This window comes from Botryllus schlosseri, chromosome 13, assembly GCF_051294905.1.
Source record: "Botryllus schlosseri isolate E-star chromosome 13, Bs_hap1, whole genome shotgun sequence".
Lineage (NCBI taxonomy): Eukaryota > Metazoa > Chordata > Ascidiacea > Stolidobranchia > Styelidae > Botryllus > Botryllus schlosseri.
The window spans coordinates 18,756,204-18,770,617 of NC_137248.1; the positions used below are offsets into that span (position 1 = coordinate 18,756,204).

At 39.6% G+C, this 14,414-nt stretch overlaps 1 protein-coding gene across 2 annotated transcripts; it reads left to right on the forward strand.

The window, feature by feature from the left end:
• Positions 1–2,190: 2,190 nt before the first annotated feature.
• LOC145453815 (cytochrome P450 3A11-like) lies at positions 2,191–14,379 on the forward strand. 2 transcript variants are annotated; one of them, XM_080331801.1, is made up of 14 exons: positions 2,198–2,487; positions 2,557–2,659; positions 4,141–4,196; positions 5,201–5,297; positions 5,362–5,441; positions 5,674–5,805; positions 6,677–6,831; positions 9,534–9,652; positions 9,719–9,800; positions 10,878–11,038; positions 11,094–11,182; positions 11,294–11,431; positions 13,082–13,238; positions 14,132–14,379. In XM_080331801.1, the coding sequence occupies exons 1-14, from the start codon at positions 2,411–2,413 to the stop codon at positions 14,207–14,209; spliced, it is 1,524 nt and encodes a 507-aa protein (XP_080187927.1). In that variant the 5' UTR covers positions 2,198–2,410; the 3' UTR covers positions 14,210–14,379. The 2 variants fall into 2 exon arrangements, with proteins under 2 accessions (XP_080187928.1, XP_080187927.1); XM_080331802.1 differs by lacking the exon at positions 5,674–5,805 and having other exon boundaries at positions 2,191–2,487.
• The last annotated feature ends 35 nt before the right edge of the window (positions 14,380–14,414 follow it).

Sequence of the window (14,414 nt, forward strand, 5' to 3'; positions counted from 1 at the left end):
ATCAGGGCCGTAACAGCTCTTCGTCAGGCCCCCCCAAAAAAAACTTTGGTCTTGGGCCCCCCATAGGGTTATTGTAGTGGTAGCTCTATGGCGCCACTAGGGTGTGACGACATCGCAGGTGCTTCGGTGCTTGGTCGTCACTGAATACATGGCTGCTTGAGAACCCACGTCTCGTATATTAGACAGACCGTCAGTCACGTTACTACATGGTGGCAGCAGTGGGATTCGAACCCACGCCATCGAAATGACTGGCTTCGCTCCCCAGACCTCCCTCCGGCGATACGCTGTTTACCACTATTCATCGTATTCATTGGGAGTTTGTTTAGTGAATCAAGTTTGTCGCCTATAAGCGCGCGAAGCGCGGAAAAATTCTATAATTCATGATTTCATCGGTCAGTATGATCAGGAATTGCATTTATTGTTATCAATTTTCATCTTCTCTCTGCTCACGTAATCAGATTTTCCGGTAGAGCTGAGTGAGGTGTGTTTAAAAAGGTAGGACCACTCAATAATAATTAAACATCTTCGGGCGTATACCCGCTGGCAGGAACGAAACAGCACCTCGTCAGGCCCCCAAAACGTGGGTCTTGGGCTCCCATAGGGTGATAAAACGACCCCTCCATCCCGTTGTTCGCGTTTGTCACGAAATTATCTATACTGTATTGCGAGCCAGCGCGGGAGGCGCGAAAATTTTCGATAATTTATGATAAAATCGGTCAATCAGATCGGCGATTGCATATATTATCTATCAATTTATTGTCCTCTCCACTCACGTAATTAGATTTACCGGTAGAGGTGAGTGAAGTGTCTTGAAAACGGGAGGGCTCGTAAATAATGATTAAACATCTTCGGGCGGGCGGACCCGTTGATATGACTTCGTTACATGATGTTATTTCGTGACTTCCAGTCTGCTATATCAAAAAATATAGAATCGCCCAAACGTAGGCTTCTAAACTATGAGACGCACACGATTTCAAATTGGTATTTCTTCACTGGCATAACACTTTTCCCAGCGGGATAGTATTTGTCTTGTGAGGTTCAGATTGCAAAGACAGGAACATTCGGCGCCATGCAGTCATTATTTAGGCGCCTATAGACAATTAAACCTATATGTTTTTTGTATAGCCTAGATAACGAAGTCTTCGGTCTGCATAAGGGCATATTATAGACCTTTTCGGCCAAGCTTTTCTCGCTGCCGATCGTTCTGACACACTTCTTGGAGTCGCATGTTATTTGGCCTAAAACTTGATGTCTTGTATGTCTTGGTGGGTCGTGGCGCGGTAATGGCCCAATACCCAATAATATAGATAAATGGATACTTGAATTTGCGCGCAGCGCGAAAACATTTTGAAAAAATTGCAATTGGGGGGTTTGGGGTGCGGCAGTTACGGTGCTGTGTATGATTGTATGTGTACATTAGTACATGTATATAGGGTTACCATATTTTGGAAATCTGAAAAGAGTACACTTTTTCAGAATTTTCAGACTTGCAAAACCGGAGGAGAATTATCAAAAAACGGTAAATTTTTCCCACTTTGCGGTCGGTTGACTAAAAGAAAGGTCAACTTTCCGCCCAGCTCCCGAAATACCCGCCGAAGCGTTACTCCGGTGCTGATTTACGGCATATCAGTCCAATTTTGCAGTAAATATGATCTAAATTCTCAAAAAAGAGGACAAAAAAGCTCAAAAAAGAGGACAAAAGGGCGTTCTCCGAGGACACTTTCAAAAAAGTCAAAAAATAGGACAAATTCTCTTAAAAGAGGACGTATGGTAACCCTAATATATATCATTAGGCAAAACTGCATGTATTTATTAACGAACAGGAATATAGCAATGTTTTCGTGTTTTCGTAACGAAACACGTCACATTATCACGTCACCGGAAATACCGATAGTTTCAGATCGTGATGTCTACTTGCATCATACTGAGAAGAGTTTTCATCATTATGATGCAATATGTGACGTACCATCGAGCCTCGGTACGTATACGACACAAAGATTGCGAAATTGATGATGTAGTCTTGATCGACGCGCCTTAGAGACGCCCATTTGTAACGGTTCGCTGCAAACGTAGACTTTGTTTATAAATACAGTACGCGACAACTCGGCTGGAGTTGAGTTGCTATGCAGCGTGCAGCCGGCATCTGATGTCCGGATGTGTGTGGTTGTGCGTTATGTGCGTTGTCATATGAAAGCTTGAGTTTCAGTGCTGACGAGTGCAGTGTACTGTCAGATCGTATAGACTGGCACACAGAATGAATTTCGCAACCCTCTCGAATTGCTGGATCAGCAATTAAATCATATTCGTTTACTTTTTCCTTCCTCAAAATCACGATCCGATGATGTTATCCAGAAATTGTGATGAGGAAACACCATACTAATTTTTGAGTAAACCTTAAGATAAAACTATTATGATTTCAATGCCTGATTCATCTTTCTTATCCTTCGAATCGCTTATTATATTCATATCTACTTTGTGTTTGCTCAGGTAAGTTATACTGATGTTAAGATTTCGGAGAGGTCTAGTGAATAAAATATCTTTTGCCTTACATTTCAGATATTACATTCACCGAAAGTGGCAATATTTCAAGATAAATGGAATACCACACGATCCGCCATCAATTTGGAATCTTGGTCACATGAGAGGATTTTTTAAGGAGGTGAGAGGCAACTTTGTTAGAAATAATGTTATTTTTCAAGTTGACATCAAGCTCTGAAATTATAAACGAAACTGTTTGACTTCTAAATTCTCTCCTCCAAAAGTCAACAATAGCATTTAGAACTTTGAAATGCCAACTTGGGGCTAATGCTAAGCAATAGTAGGCATTAATTTGTAAGTCATTACTCAAGTAGCCGACAACTTCAAAATATGGTATGGGCTACTATTTGTAAAGCCTACCTCCTTGTAATAAAGAATTGATTAATTGTGGAGAAGGGTGTAGGCCTACCTCACATAAGACAATATCATGACATTTCTTATAAAGTAATGCTCTTTAGCAGTATGAGAAATTATGGCTCACCTGTGTATCGACTTGGAAATTTTGGCATGATTTTCGCTCCGCCTATGACACTCATGTGCGAGAACAAAGTGATATTGATTGATATATTGAATTAGTCATTGACATCGTCATAATAGGTAATGCAGTGATTCCCAGACTGTGTGCCACGAATCTTTTTAAAATTTTGGAAAAAAAGATGTTTGTATTTTTCAAAATCTGGCATGTAGGCTAGCATATGCGACTTGAAAGCGCTCTAAATAAGCATAAGTGAACATTTCAATGGAACCAATCAGGGTATTGACTATTGAGGATGAGTTGGGTGTTTGCAAACGTCAGAATTAGGCTGCTATATGTTGAAGAAAGTCATCATTTCGTTTTACGCTCCTAATGAATCAACTTATAAATAACAAATTACTCAGCGAAATGTGAGCACGCCGCATGGATTTCAACTTTCAATGCAGCATTACTTCTCGGAATTTGTTGCTCGCAACATTATATGGGTAGTTAGTTCATCTGGAAGCATTGAATCGAGCAATCTTCCTGTAGAAGAAAAGCTCATTGGTTTACGAAACGCCCCATATTTAAAACGTTCTTTCCATAAAAATGGACGAGGTATGACTGCCTCATTCCCAATCCTATACCATGGGTGCAAAAGCAATCAGAATTTTATTGCCGTGTGCATCTCTATGACTATGTGAACATAGGCTAGCTTTCTTTGTTTGGACTGGAATAAATAGCAGTGCACGATAAAGACTGCTTGGAATTGACGAAATGCAAGTATGGTTGCCAACAATGCAGCCTCGTTCCAATCGTTGTTCAGTCGTTCGCATAAATAAGCATTTAACCATCACATCGCGACACATTTTTTCAGAGAGGAACTTATTGCAAGTGTGCCACGAGCGTTTCATAAATTTTCAAGTGTACCGCAAGTCAATAAGGTTTGGGAGCCACTGAGTTGATGCAATTTGCCTAGTATGGAGGATCAGTTATCCAAGGTTTAGGTCGGATCTTCTCTGATACAACTCATGTATCAGTGTTTCATCGCTATAGAATTATATCTTCATGATTATTACAATCCACATGAATAACAAGAGCTTAGGCTATACGTATCATGAACAGATTATTCTTGAGATTACTTGCAGGGGTCGTTTTCTGATTCATTTGCGGAACAAAAGAAAAGGCTCGGACCAATTTATGGGTGAGTGTTTGCTATTTACTGACATGCAAGTAGCACTTATAAGCTTTTGGACCTGTGTGTGTAGTGGAAGAAGCTGTACACTGTACAGTGTCCCAGTGATATTGATTACACTTTTGAGCATTGCAAGCAGAAAAGCCCAAATATCCTACGTACCTGCCTTCTTAGCATCCTATTTTCATCCTGCATATTGACACTGGTTGGCGAATAGGCCTGCATTGAAGCCAATATTCAAATTTGGAAATATATAGGTCAGATCATTGCCCAATTTAACACGCTATTCAAGTTGATTGGTTGAGTTTGCTCATGCTCAGTTTTAAATTATTTTGCTGTCGATGTGTGTGGCTATCCAAACAGTGGATTGTGCTGTTAACCCATGATGGAATTTTGCTTAACTGTTTCTTGCATATTCTATTTTTTTTCAACTGTGACATCATGTTAATTTCATTTTCCCAATAAAACAATTGCTTATCAGCTCAGCATCACAGTGATTACTTTTTTGCAAGCATTCAATGATTCGTAGTCACCCGGTTTTACTCATATTATGTTATCAACTTTGATTCCTTATAGTGATTTGTTCCATTAATTGCTATGTAATATTATAAATGATCCTACTTTGTAATTAATAGAAAGTTATTGAGGACATTGGTGAGATGATTATAGCTCTCCTGATTGCTAAGGTATAGCAACGGAATGCTGTTAAAGGCACATACTAGGACAAATATTGTGGATATATCTACAGTAATATACTGGTCATCATCTGTCATCTAAAATTGATCGACCATTGAGCTCCATGACCTGGTATTGTCGAAGCTGTGAGATTATCGACCCTTTGGTGGTTCCATTTTAGTCAACATACCGGTAAGGCGCTGAATACTAATATGTGTCACTGGCCTTTTGGGTCGCATTGCGCCTTGAGAAGTATAGCAGTTATTTTTGTGAGTCTTTTTCTCTTATTTGTGAACACGAACATTGGACAATCATGCAAATTACGACGTTTGTTTCAGCACCTACTTCGGGTTGGAGCCTGCGATTACTATTTTTGACACAGAAATAATGCGGAAAATCTACACCAAAGAATTTCATTCTTTTCCAGAAAGGACTGTGAGTAAAGTTTTCACCATGTACGTCTAAATTTTACTAACGCCATTGTATTTGTATGTTACAGAAAATACTCACCAAACTCAACGGAGAGGATATGAACGAGGCCCTACTACCAAGCAAAGGTGCAAAATGGAAACGAACTAGGTTTGTTTGAGCTTGAACTAGAAAACGTTCAAACATATTGAATGGATGAGTCAATGAAATAGATGATTGGTTTGCTAGTGCAGGCTTCCTGAAATTAGTGAAGGGGTGTAATCGTGGTTACGCATATGTGTTGACCAGAAACGTTAAGCCTTTTCAATAGTATTACTGTGACACGGATTGATAAATTAAAGTAGCCTGGTAATATCAATGAAAAAAGCAACTTTCTGTTCAGATCTGCGTTGTCCCCAACCTTCTCTGTTTCCAAAATAAAGCAAACAACGATTGTTATTCGAGAGTGTGTGGAACAAACATTGACAGTGCTTGACGACATTTGGAAAGATAAGAAGGAATTTTCGGTTAAAAAGTGGGTATCTCTTAGATGAAAATATGTATTAGATATTATTATCGTGATCGCCCCACCAAGGTTTTCGAGTAATCATTATCGTAATCAGTGGTTCTATTTTTATCCACTTAAGACACACAATGTACAATGCTATACACAAGACCCAATGTGACTGATAGGACTGAAAGGACCCAGCTCTGTTTCTCAACAGCCAAATAGAACGAAATGTGACCGTGTTCTATTTAGCTGTCTTCCTTTTTTGGCGCTTTTTCTTGCTCTTGTCATTCGTGCTTCATCAGGTCTTTTTCTGAAAACCTCTTGACAATAAGGTTCAGGCATAGACCAATATTCAGAGAATAACGAAGTCTTTTACTTTGTTTTAATTTGGTCCGATTCTTATTTTAATCTCATACACTTAGGCTATATAAATATACAAATTCCTATGACAAATATGCAATTTCTATTGCTGTTGATGCATCTTATATTTTGCTGAGTCTTGTGTATACTTTGCACAGTACGTGCGCATGTATTACATGAACGTTGATTTGCGAATTATGGAGAAATGGTGAAGATGCGAATGTGTTACTAATTATTGTGAAATCCTGTTTAGAAAGTTGATATAAAATATTGGCTTAATGTTTACGAACTAGATTTCACAATAGTTATCAAATTAGTTCAAGTCAGCGTGGTGGTACGTAGAAGACAAGTTAGACAAACCGTCTTCCAGATCACTGCTGCTGATAACAATATCACCTGTTGATGTGGAAACCTATATGAGAACCTTATTAGGATGAGCCTCCTCTGGCTATCCCGTTGTTTTGTATTCCAGCAGATAATGCGTTAGAAAGAATTTGTCTGCTTGTATAGTATGCATTTGTGTTATATTTTCCAGGCTATACTCAAATCTTTCTTTGGACGCCATTGTCTCGTCTGCTCTCGGCACAAAAGTCAACACTCAAACATCAGATGGCGTGGACACACGACTCACTGAGGAAGTCCGAAATCTCTTTACAAGAGGATTTGCTGGGGCCGTGGGATTTATGAGCAGTGAGTATATAGCCTACTGTACTGCTGTGATTTCTAGCCTCTGTGCCGCCACAGATTCACAGGCATGATGCGAATCTTTTTGTGATTTTCAAAAAGAACTGTTTCAATATTTGAAATAAGGCATGCCATGCTGTCAAGCGTATGCGACTGAAAATCCCTACAACTGCTTCAATAGCTCATAAATAAGCTCGTCATGATTAAACCAATTATGACATTGCCGATTAAGTCGGGTAATTTGCAATGCCATGACTGGGATGCTATGTTAGAATCAACTCATAAACAAGAAACCATCCTGTAAATCATGAGTACCATGTCTGCACTTAGCCTTGTACTCCAACATCACTTCCCATGATTGGCTGTTAAAAACTGTAGGTGGGTAAAGTTAAAGGGGCACTGCACTCAAAAAATAATGTGGTTTCAAATTGAAGGGCAAAACGAAAAAATATTTTTGCCTGCAGCCATTTTCTTCAGAACGCCACCGTAATGGAGCTGCAATTTATTGAAATTTCCACAGGACCTTCACGCTCCAGCTGCCTTGGGGGGCGCGGGAGGCTCTCAGGGGGGGCGCGAGAAATTGACAAAGTCTGTATAAATTGTGACTAATCATGTGTTCCACAACCATTCTGAATAGACGACTGTTGAAGATTAAACTTATTTCGTATTCTAGAAAGCTTGCCAAACTCAAACTCCAGCAGTCGCGCTCAACGGAGTATAGGCTGAGTTCAACTTCATCTGGGCAAATTTTTGATATTTTTTGAAGATTTAGAGCAATTCCTACGTGCAAGCCATTCGTTACTGGATAGCTTTGGCAGTAGCCTAAATCTAAGTGCGCTAGGTAATAGCTGGCGAACTGCACTGATTAAGACGGACTGACATGCAATATAGGTTGCCCGGTTTCGCCCTCAATTAGGCTATAAATCAACACAGTTTAATTCATTTCCAAAACTGATCAAAATTAGCATGGCCGGACAGAACGACGCCGTGCTCTCTGTAGTCACTATACCAGCATCAGGATTAGTCTCAGTGCAACCTACCTTGAAATCAATTGATGTCCTGTGCAATGTTTTTTTGTTATTTTCAATCAAGTTTGGGGAAATTTGCCAGCAATGTAAAAGACTCAACAACTGGAATACGGATTCAAAATTGCCGTAAGATATACCTTATGTATACTATTAGATCAGGGGTGGGCAACCTGCGGCCGTACGCGGGGGAATTTGTGCGGCCGTTGACGCCTAATTCAATTAGTATGTGTTGGCGTCCGTAGATATGCAAATTGCAATTACGAATTCACTCCCGAATTTTTGAGAGATATTATTTAATCTTGAAATTTTGTTCGTGCTCAGCGCAATTCAACAAGACTTAATTTTTCGATTTTAATGCAGCAGCGTCCTTCTTAATCTGAGCCGGAATGGGAATCGTCAAGAAATAACATTCATTCGGGACTCCGAAAAATTTTTGCGCTCAGCGCGACAATATTCACTCCAGCAACTATTCATAACATTGCCACTCGCGATTTCGATGCGTACAATAGGGCGTTGTGAAAAGGGAATGGATATGGACAGTTTACCATAGGTATTTTGCGTCCAGATCGTTCGTTGCGGCTATGCCCTGGAATGCGGCCTTAGGCTACATAAGTAATGGAAATACGGCCATGATTAGCAAAAAGGTTGCCCACCTCTGTATTAGATGATGTGCTCATTTTGACATGACGATAAATGCAAGGAGGGTCAGGGGGCGCGATTTTTTTGACCATCGCTAATGGGGCGCGTGTCAAAAAAGGTTGAGAACCGCTGCCGTAGAGACTGCTTGCAATTGGCAACGGGTATGTTTTTCCAAGAAGGCAACCTTGTTTCAGTCTTATATGGTCATATCAACTGGCATTACACGTGAAAAATTTTATGGCAACTTTGCTTCCCTCGTAAGTGCGCTGCAAGCTTTCCATAAACTTTACGATCTCTCTTCTTATCTTGGGACCTGTGATATTAAAACTGCGAAATTGTTAGCCAAACCTTTCCCACTCGAATCTACGCTCTAATGAAGGTACAGCCAGTTCAGGTGTAGGCTACTTGATGTGGAATATCATATAAGTAATTGTACCGACAGCTGCAGCTCGAGCACCAATATATGGACTTGCATTTGCACAAATTCATCAACAACTAGCAAGGACGATATTTTTTTTATCTAATGAACTGAAATATTAATTTGAGATCATGAAACAGGGATGTTTTTCTCAAGCTGGCTACATTTTACGGTGACTGCATTCCATCAGATTCCTTCATAAATTATTCAATGCTATCACACTTCTGCAGCTTTTTGAGCATGTCTTGCATGTGTGTGGCTAATCATTGCAGCTGCTGCGGTGTTGATTTTTGCCTTTATTAATAAGTTGCGATTTGTGATTTTTAAAAAGAATCTTTGGCCGGTTTTTGTTCACTGCAAAATTTAGATTTGAGCATTGTTTGGTGTAATCGCCCCTGATCTAAACAATGAATTTTTCTGCGTATTGGTATTTCTTGACAGTTGACTGCAAGAGTAGCCTGCAATGGTAGCTCTTATGTTTACTGCTAATCAAACGCTATACGTATCTGTCATTGTATGATCATTTGATCTTATTGTTAACAAATGTTCATCTTGGCGACTTACATGAAATATGAACATTATTCCAGCTATATAACTAGATCACAAAATGGTTTTCTTTCCAGTGCTATTCCCTCCGTTGGAGCATGTATTTGAAAAACTGGGATATGGCCTGTTTCCAGCAAAATCTCTGCAGTATGTACGAAATTTCACTAACGCCGTCATAGAAGACAGGCTCAAAGGGGTAACGCTGCAATCATGGTGATATATATATGTCACTCCAGATTGCATAATCATTATATAATAATAGGATAAGCATCACGTGGACCTCTTGCAGCTTATGCTGGATGCCGAAGTGCCTGACAGCGAAATTACGGAAGAATCTACGAAAGGTGATTTATTTCCATTTTTTGTTGCTTTTTTCATTTCATGTCTAGTAACTTTTGTCACGACATTAAGCAAAGACACCTGTGGCGCATTATGGCAAATTGAGAGATGTCATCTCATCCTACATTCTGTCTTTGAATTACTATTTCCAGGGGTGCTTGACCTGGGCTCCATGAACCCCTTGGGGTCCGCAGACTGGTATCAAAGGGTTCATGACAGACCAATGGACAATGGTGAAACTATAACTATAAAACTACATTGTTCTTTATAGCACCAGTCCTTATTTTTGGCTTAGGACTATTTTGTCTTATTTTCGGTGCTCACCCCCGGGAAGCTTTTTGAATTGTAGCCTATATTCATATTGGAATGAACCCGAATATTTTCGGCTGACACTCGTCAGGGGTAATCGTCAGCAAATAGAAGAGAATTGGAAAGAATATTGTATTGTTAAAATACATGAAATTTCGAATAAGAGGGCGTTCAATGTACTATTTTTGAATGGTACACGAACACCTTTTGTTGACACAGCCTTTGCTGGTGTATTTTGATTAAAGTCGGCTCCAAGGCACACACTGAAATGAATTTAGATATCCGTTCCAGTATGATGGTTTAGAAACACTGTTATTACTGCGAGAGTCAGACTGGCACGAGTGGGTGGGTCGAAATGATCATTGAAGAAAATAAAGGTTAAGTTAAGTTAGAATTAGAGATTCGCAAAATGTTTCGAAACTACATGATGACAAAACTACAACACGTCTCGAGGTGGTCGAGGTGATCACTGATGGGACTCCAGTAGGAGTAGAAGTGATGCTGTAAATGTAGGCTACTCCATACGTTTTAAAACATCTGACAAAAGTTGTGCAATTCATTGTCCAAATATGAAGACCCTAAACAGAAAGTGATCACTTTGAATTTTGGTCACCTTGGGACCAGTTCATATTGATTCAGGTCGGAGAAGCAAAATTGCCCTGTTGTCTGATACCTATTTCAGCAGTCCAGCGTTGGTGTGAAAATAGAGCGGCTCATGCATGAAATTTAGTCTGCATTTAATTGAGTTCACGAGTATAACCGTGCCTATACAGGACTCACAAGAAGAGAATTGATAGGAAATGCGATGCTCATGATTGGAGCCGGCTTTGACAACACTGCAAACGTCATGACAAACTTGTCTCACAGTTTGGCGTTTCATCCCGAGATACAAACCAGGCTGCAGGCTGAAATCGATGAAGCATATCGCACCAAGGTATTGCTTGAAGTCACTGCCTGTTATATATTCATGTCACGTTTCGCATTGACAGGGATGCTTTGACTATGAGACTGTGAAGGGACTCAAATTTCTTGATATGTGCGTAAATGAGACAATGAGATTGTATCCTGCTATTTTGATGTGAGTGTTTTCGAATTATTCAATCTTTCAACGCCTTTCTTGTATAGCAGTTTTTAGCATATGACGCATCACGTGGAAGGTGTGCTTGATTTTTACTGTAATTTTTTTCAGAAACTCACGTGTGTGCAGAAGCGACACTGTCGTTAATGGCCTGCGTTTACCAAAGGATATCGTTGTTCAATTTCCCGCATATTTTCTGGCGCACGACCCTGACTACTGGGAAGATCCGTGGAAATTCAAGCCAGATAGGTAGGTTGCGATTTCAAAGCTCTGCGTCTGTTGGTCATCCAAGCTACACATCCATCTATTGGTCACACTATGTGGCTATCAAAGCAGTCAATGTTTGGTCTCAAGTAGAAGCCGAAGTAACTCTTTGATTCTGTTAAAACGCAATGACAAATGGTAATAGCGATTTCCAAGATTAGTCAACACTACTTCGAAGTTGAAAATGAATGTTTGTAAAGAACTGATATGCAAGTAGTTATAAAAAAGATTTGGTTGAGGGGTCGCATGCTTGTAGCAGTTATTAAGAGGGGGCTACTTTCCAAACTGCAAGGTGCATCATCTCAGCTATTGCATAATGACTAATGGCACTAAAAAAATCTTGAATTTTCAAAACGATATGGAGTTACCATGTTTCAGGGGTAGTTTCACCTGGCTCATATGAGAATTTCACTCATGAAGGTGTTGCTAACATCCAGTGTTGGGATGACTCGAGTCATGACTTGACTCGAGTCAGACTCGAGTCACCTTTTTTGCATGACTTGACTTGACTCGAGTCACTTTGCTAAAATGACTTGACTTGACTTGACTCGGAGTATCAGAAATGGGGATTGACTCGTGACTCGGAGCAAAATTAACGAGTCAATTTCAAGTCATCAAGCAATCAGTGTCGATAACAATCACTATATCTCGCATATGTTCGGATTGTTCGCGAAACGCTGGTGTAACCCGTGAGAGCGACCAATCATTCAATGATCGTGAGTTTCACTGACCCTGGATTGTTTTCTCGCAAATAAATTGACCGCAAACGAAGTGATCGATGCTTACAGCTTACGTTGTCGTAACTCTGGTAGTAAAGTAATAAAATAGCAAAATGTCTATTTCCGTTCTCTGTTCTTACCTTAACCAATAAATCTATTGTTTTATTGAAATTGAATTCGAATATAGTTTATTTAGTCATCAACAATTGGAGCAAGCTCGAATTGTATCATATCTATTTGTAAATGGGTAATGTAGGCCTATTGCATATTATCAATTCGTTTCTATATTCTCTATTTTGGCTGGTAACTATAAACTGTGGTTAGGCAATTACGTAGTTTAACAGTTCTACGTATATGTGAGTGATATAGCGCCTTCTTGCGTGTATATTCAACTCTATATTCGTTCATCGGTTCGGAAACAATTATCACTCAAACTTTATTTCAGACAGCTAGCAAATTGCAATGACGTAATCATGCCTCATACATACTTCAAAAAGGCAACTTGACTTGAAATGTGACTTGACTCGTGACTTGACTTGACTTGACTCGAGTCACCTGCAAAAATCGAGTGACTTGACTTGACTCAAGTCACCTTTGAAAATCGATTGACATGACTTGACTCGAGTCAAAATGTGCAATGACTCAAAATGACTCGTGACTCGAAGGTAGTGACTTGATCCCAACACTGCTAACATCTCTCAACACTAGGCTACTTTCTAATTAACAAAATTCAAAGCGTAAAAAGTAAATAGTTTTGCCCTAAAAATCAGAGTGATCCTGGGAGTGGTTGAAAAACATAACGACGTGAGTAAGCAGTGCACGTTGGCAAAACCTACTTGAGTGCTCTGGAAAAGTAGAAATACTTTGTAACTTTTGCTGCTTACAGTAGGCCTATTATTATATCCTTCTGCTACAGAATGGAGGATATGACACAGATCGACTCCATGATGTTCCAACCGTTTGGTGCGGGACCCCGGAACTGCATCGGAATGAGGTTTGCGGAAATGGAGATCAAAATCGCGATGTGTGAAATCCTGCATAAGTACTCCTTTGAACCTTGCGCGGACACGCCGGTATGTTTATGGTCGTACGATATGATCCAAGTACTATTTATAGTTGGAAGAACTAATTACTGATTAAAGCTTGTCACAGTGATTCGAGTCCATTGGTAAGAAATTTTTTTTTTGTGCTGAAATTACGCTCACCTTATCACTAAGGGTTATATTATCAACGACAATTATCATAGTTGCAATGTCTTTTTCTCAACATGGAAGCTTTGAAACCTCAGTTAGTCGTGTTACACCATCCTAATTTCGGACACGGCTTATCTCATTTCTGCGAAATCGTGATCAACCCACAACATTTCACAATGTTCAATGAAGCCTGGTAGAGTAAATACTAAAATATCTGTTAATGGGGTGTGGAACTGCCATTATTATGTTTATGATTGCATAAAAGGTACATTGAGTGATTGATTGATACGCGAATCGAAGTTGATTACTATATTTGGAGTAGAATCACTCAGCCGTATAACTGATGAGGTTTTTGGATAGCCTACTTTTTTCACGTTAGAAAACTACTGTAGTAATATTACTTCACGAGTGCAATTACATTAGGCTTACAGTGGCGTTGGATAGTGTCCCAGTCACCAGTCAGGGTGCTAAAGGGCAGAATACACCTCCAAATTTTTGACTGGGTCATTCGTGTTCAGTATGTCACAAATATTATTCTTTGTGTAGCATCATTTAAGAGATTCGTCTCATCACACACTAATTTCATCCGGGCTACGCCATGGATGAGGTGGCAATTGAAGGAAAACTGCTGTGTTAGTCAAGGTTGGCCTTGATGAGTTATTGTATCAAGGTAGGCCTTCCAGAGAACTGGGTTCAAATGATCATTTTTCTTAGCAGGAGCAATAAAGACTACTCTAATTTCTCGTGTATTATGGTGGGGTACTTTTTTTCAGAAACCACCACTGCAAATGACTTTTAAGCTGGGCATGACTCCGAAAGAAGAATTCAAATTGCGATTAGTGAAAAAATAGCAATGTGATTGTCTTCCTGTTTTAATAATATACAGGATCTCGCATTATGGTTTCCGCTGTTTTAGAATGGTATCAATACTGAGATATGAGATTGTACCGTCTGGGATATTGACTCTTTATCATGAAGTTCTCATTTCGTGTGTGTATTATAATAAACTTGCAGAAAATGATTTTGCAGATTGTAGCTTGCTACAGTATATTCAGC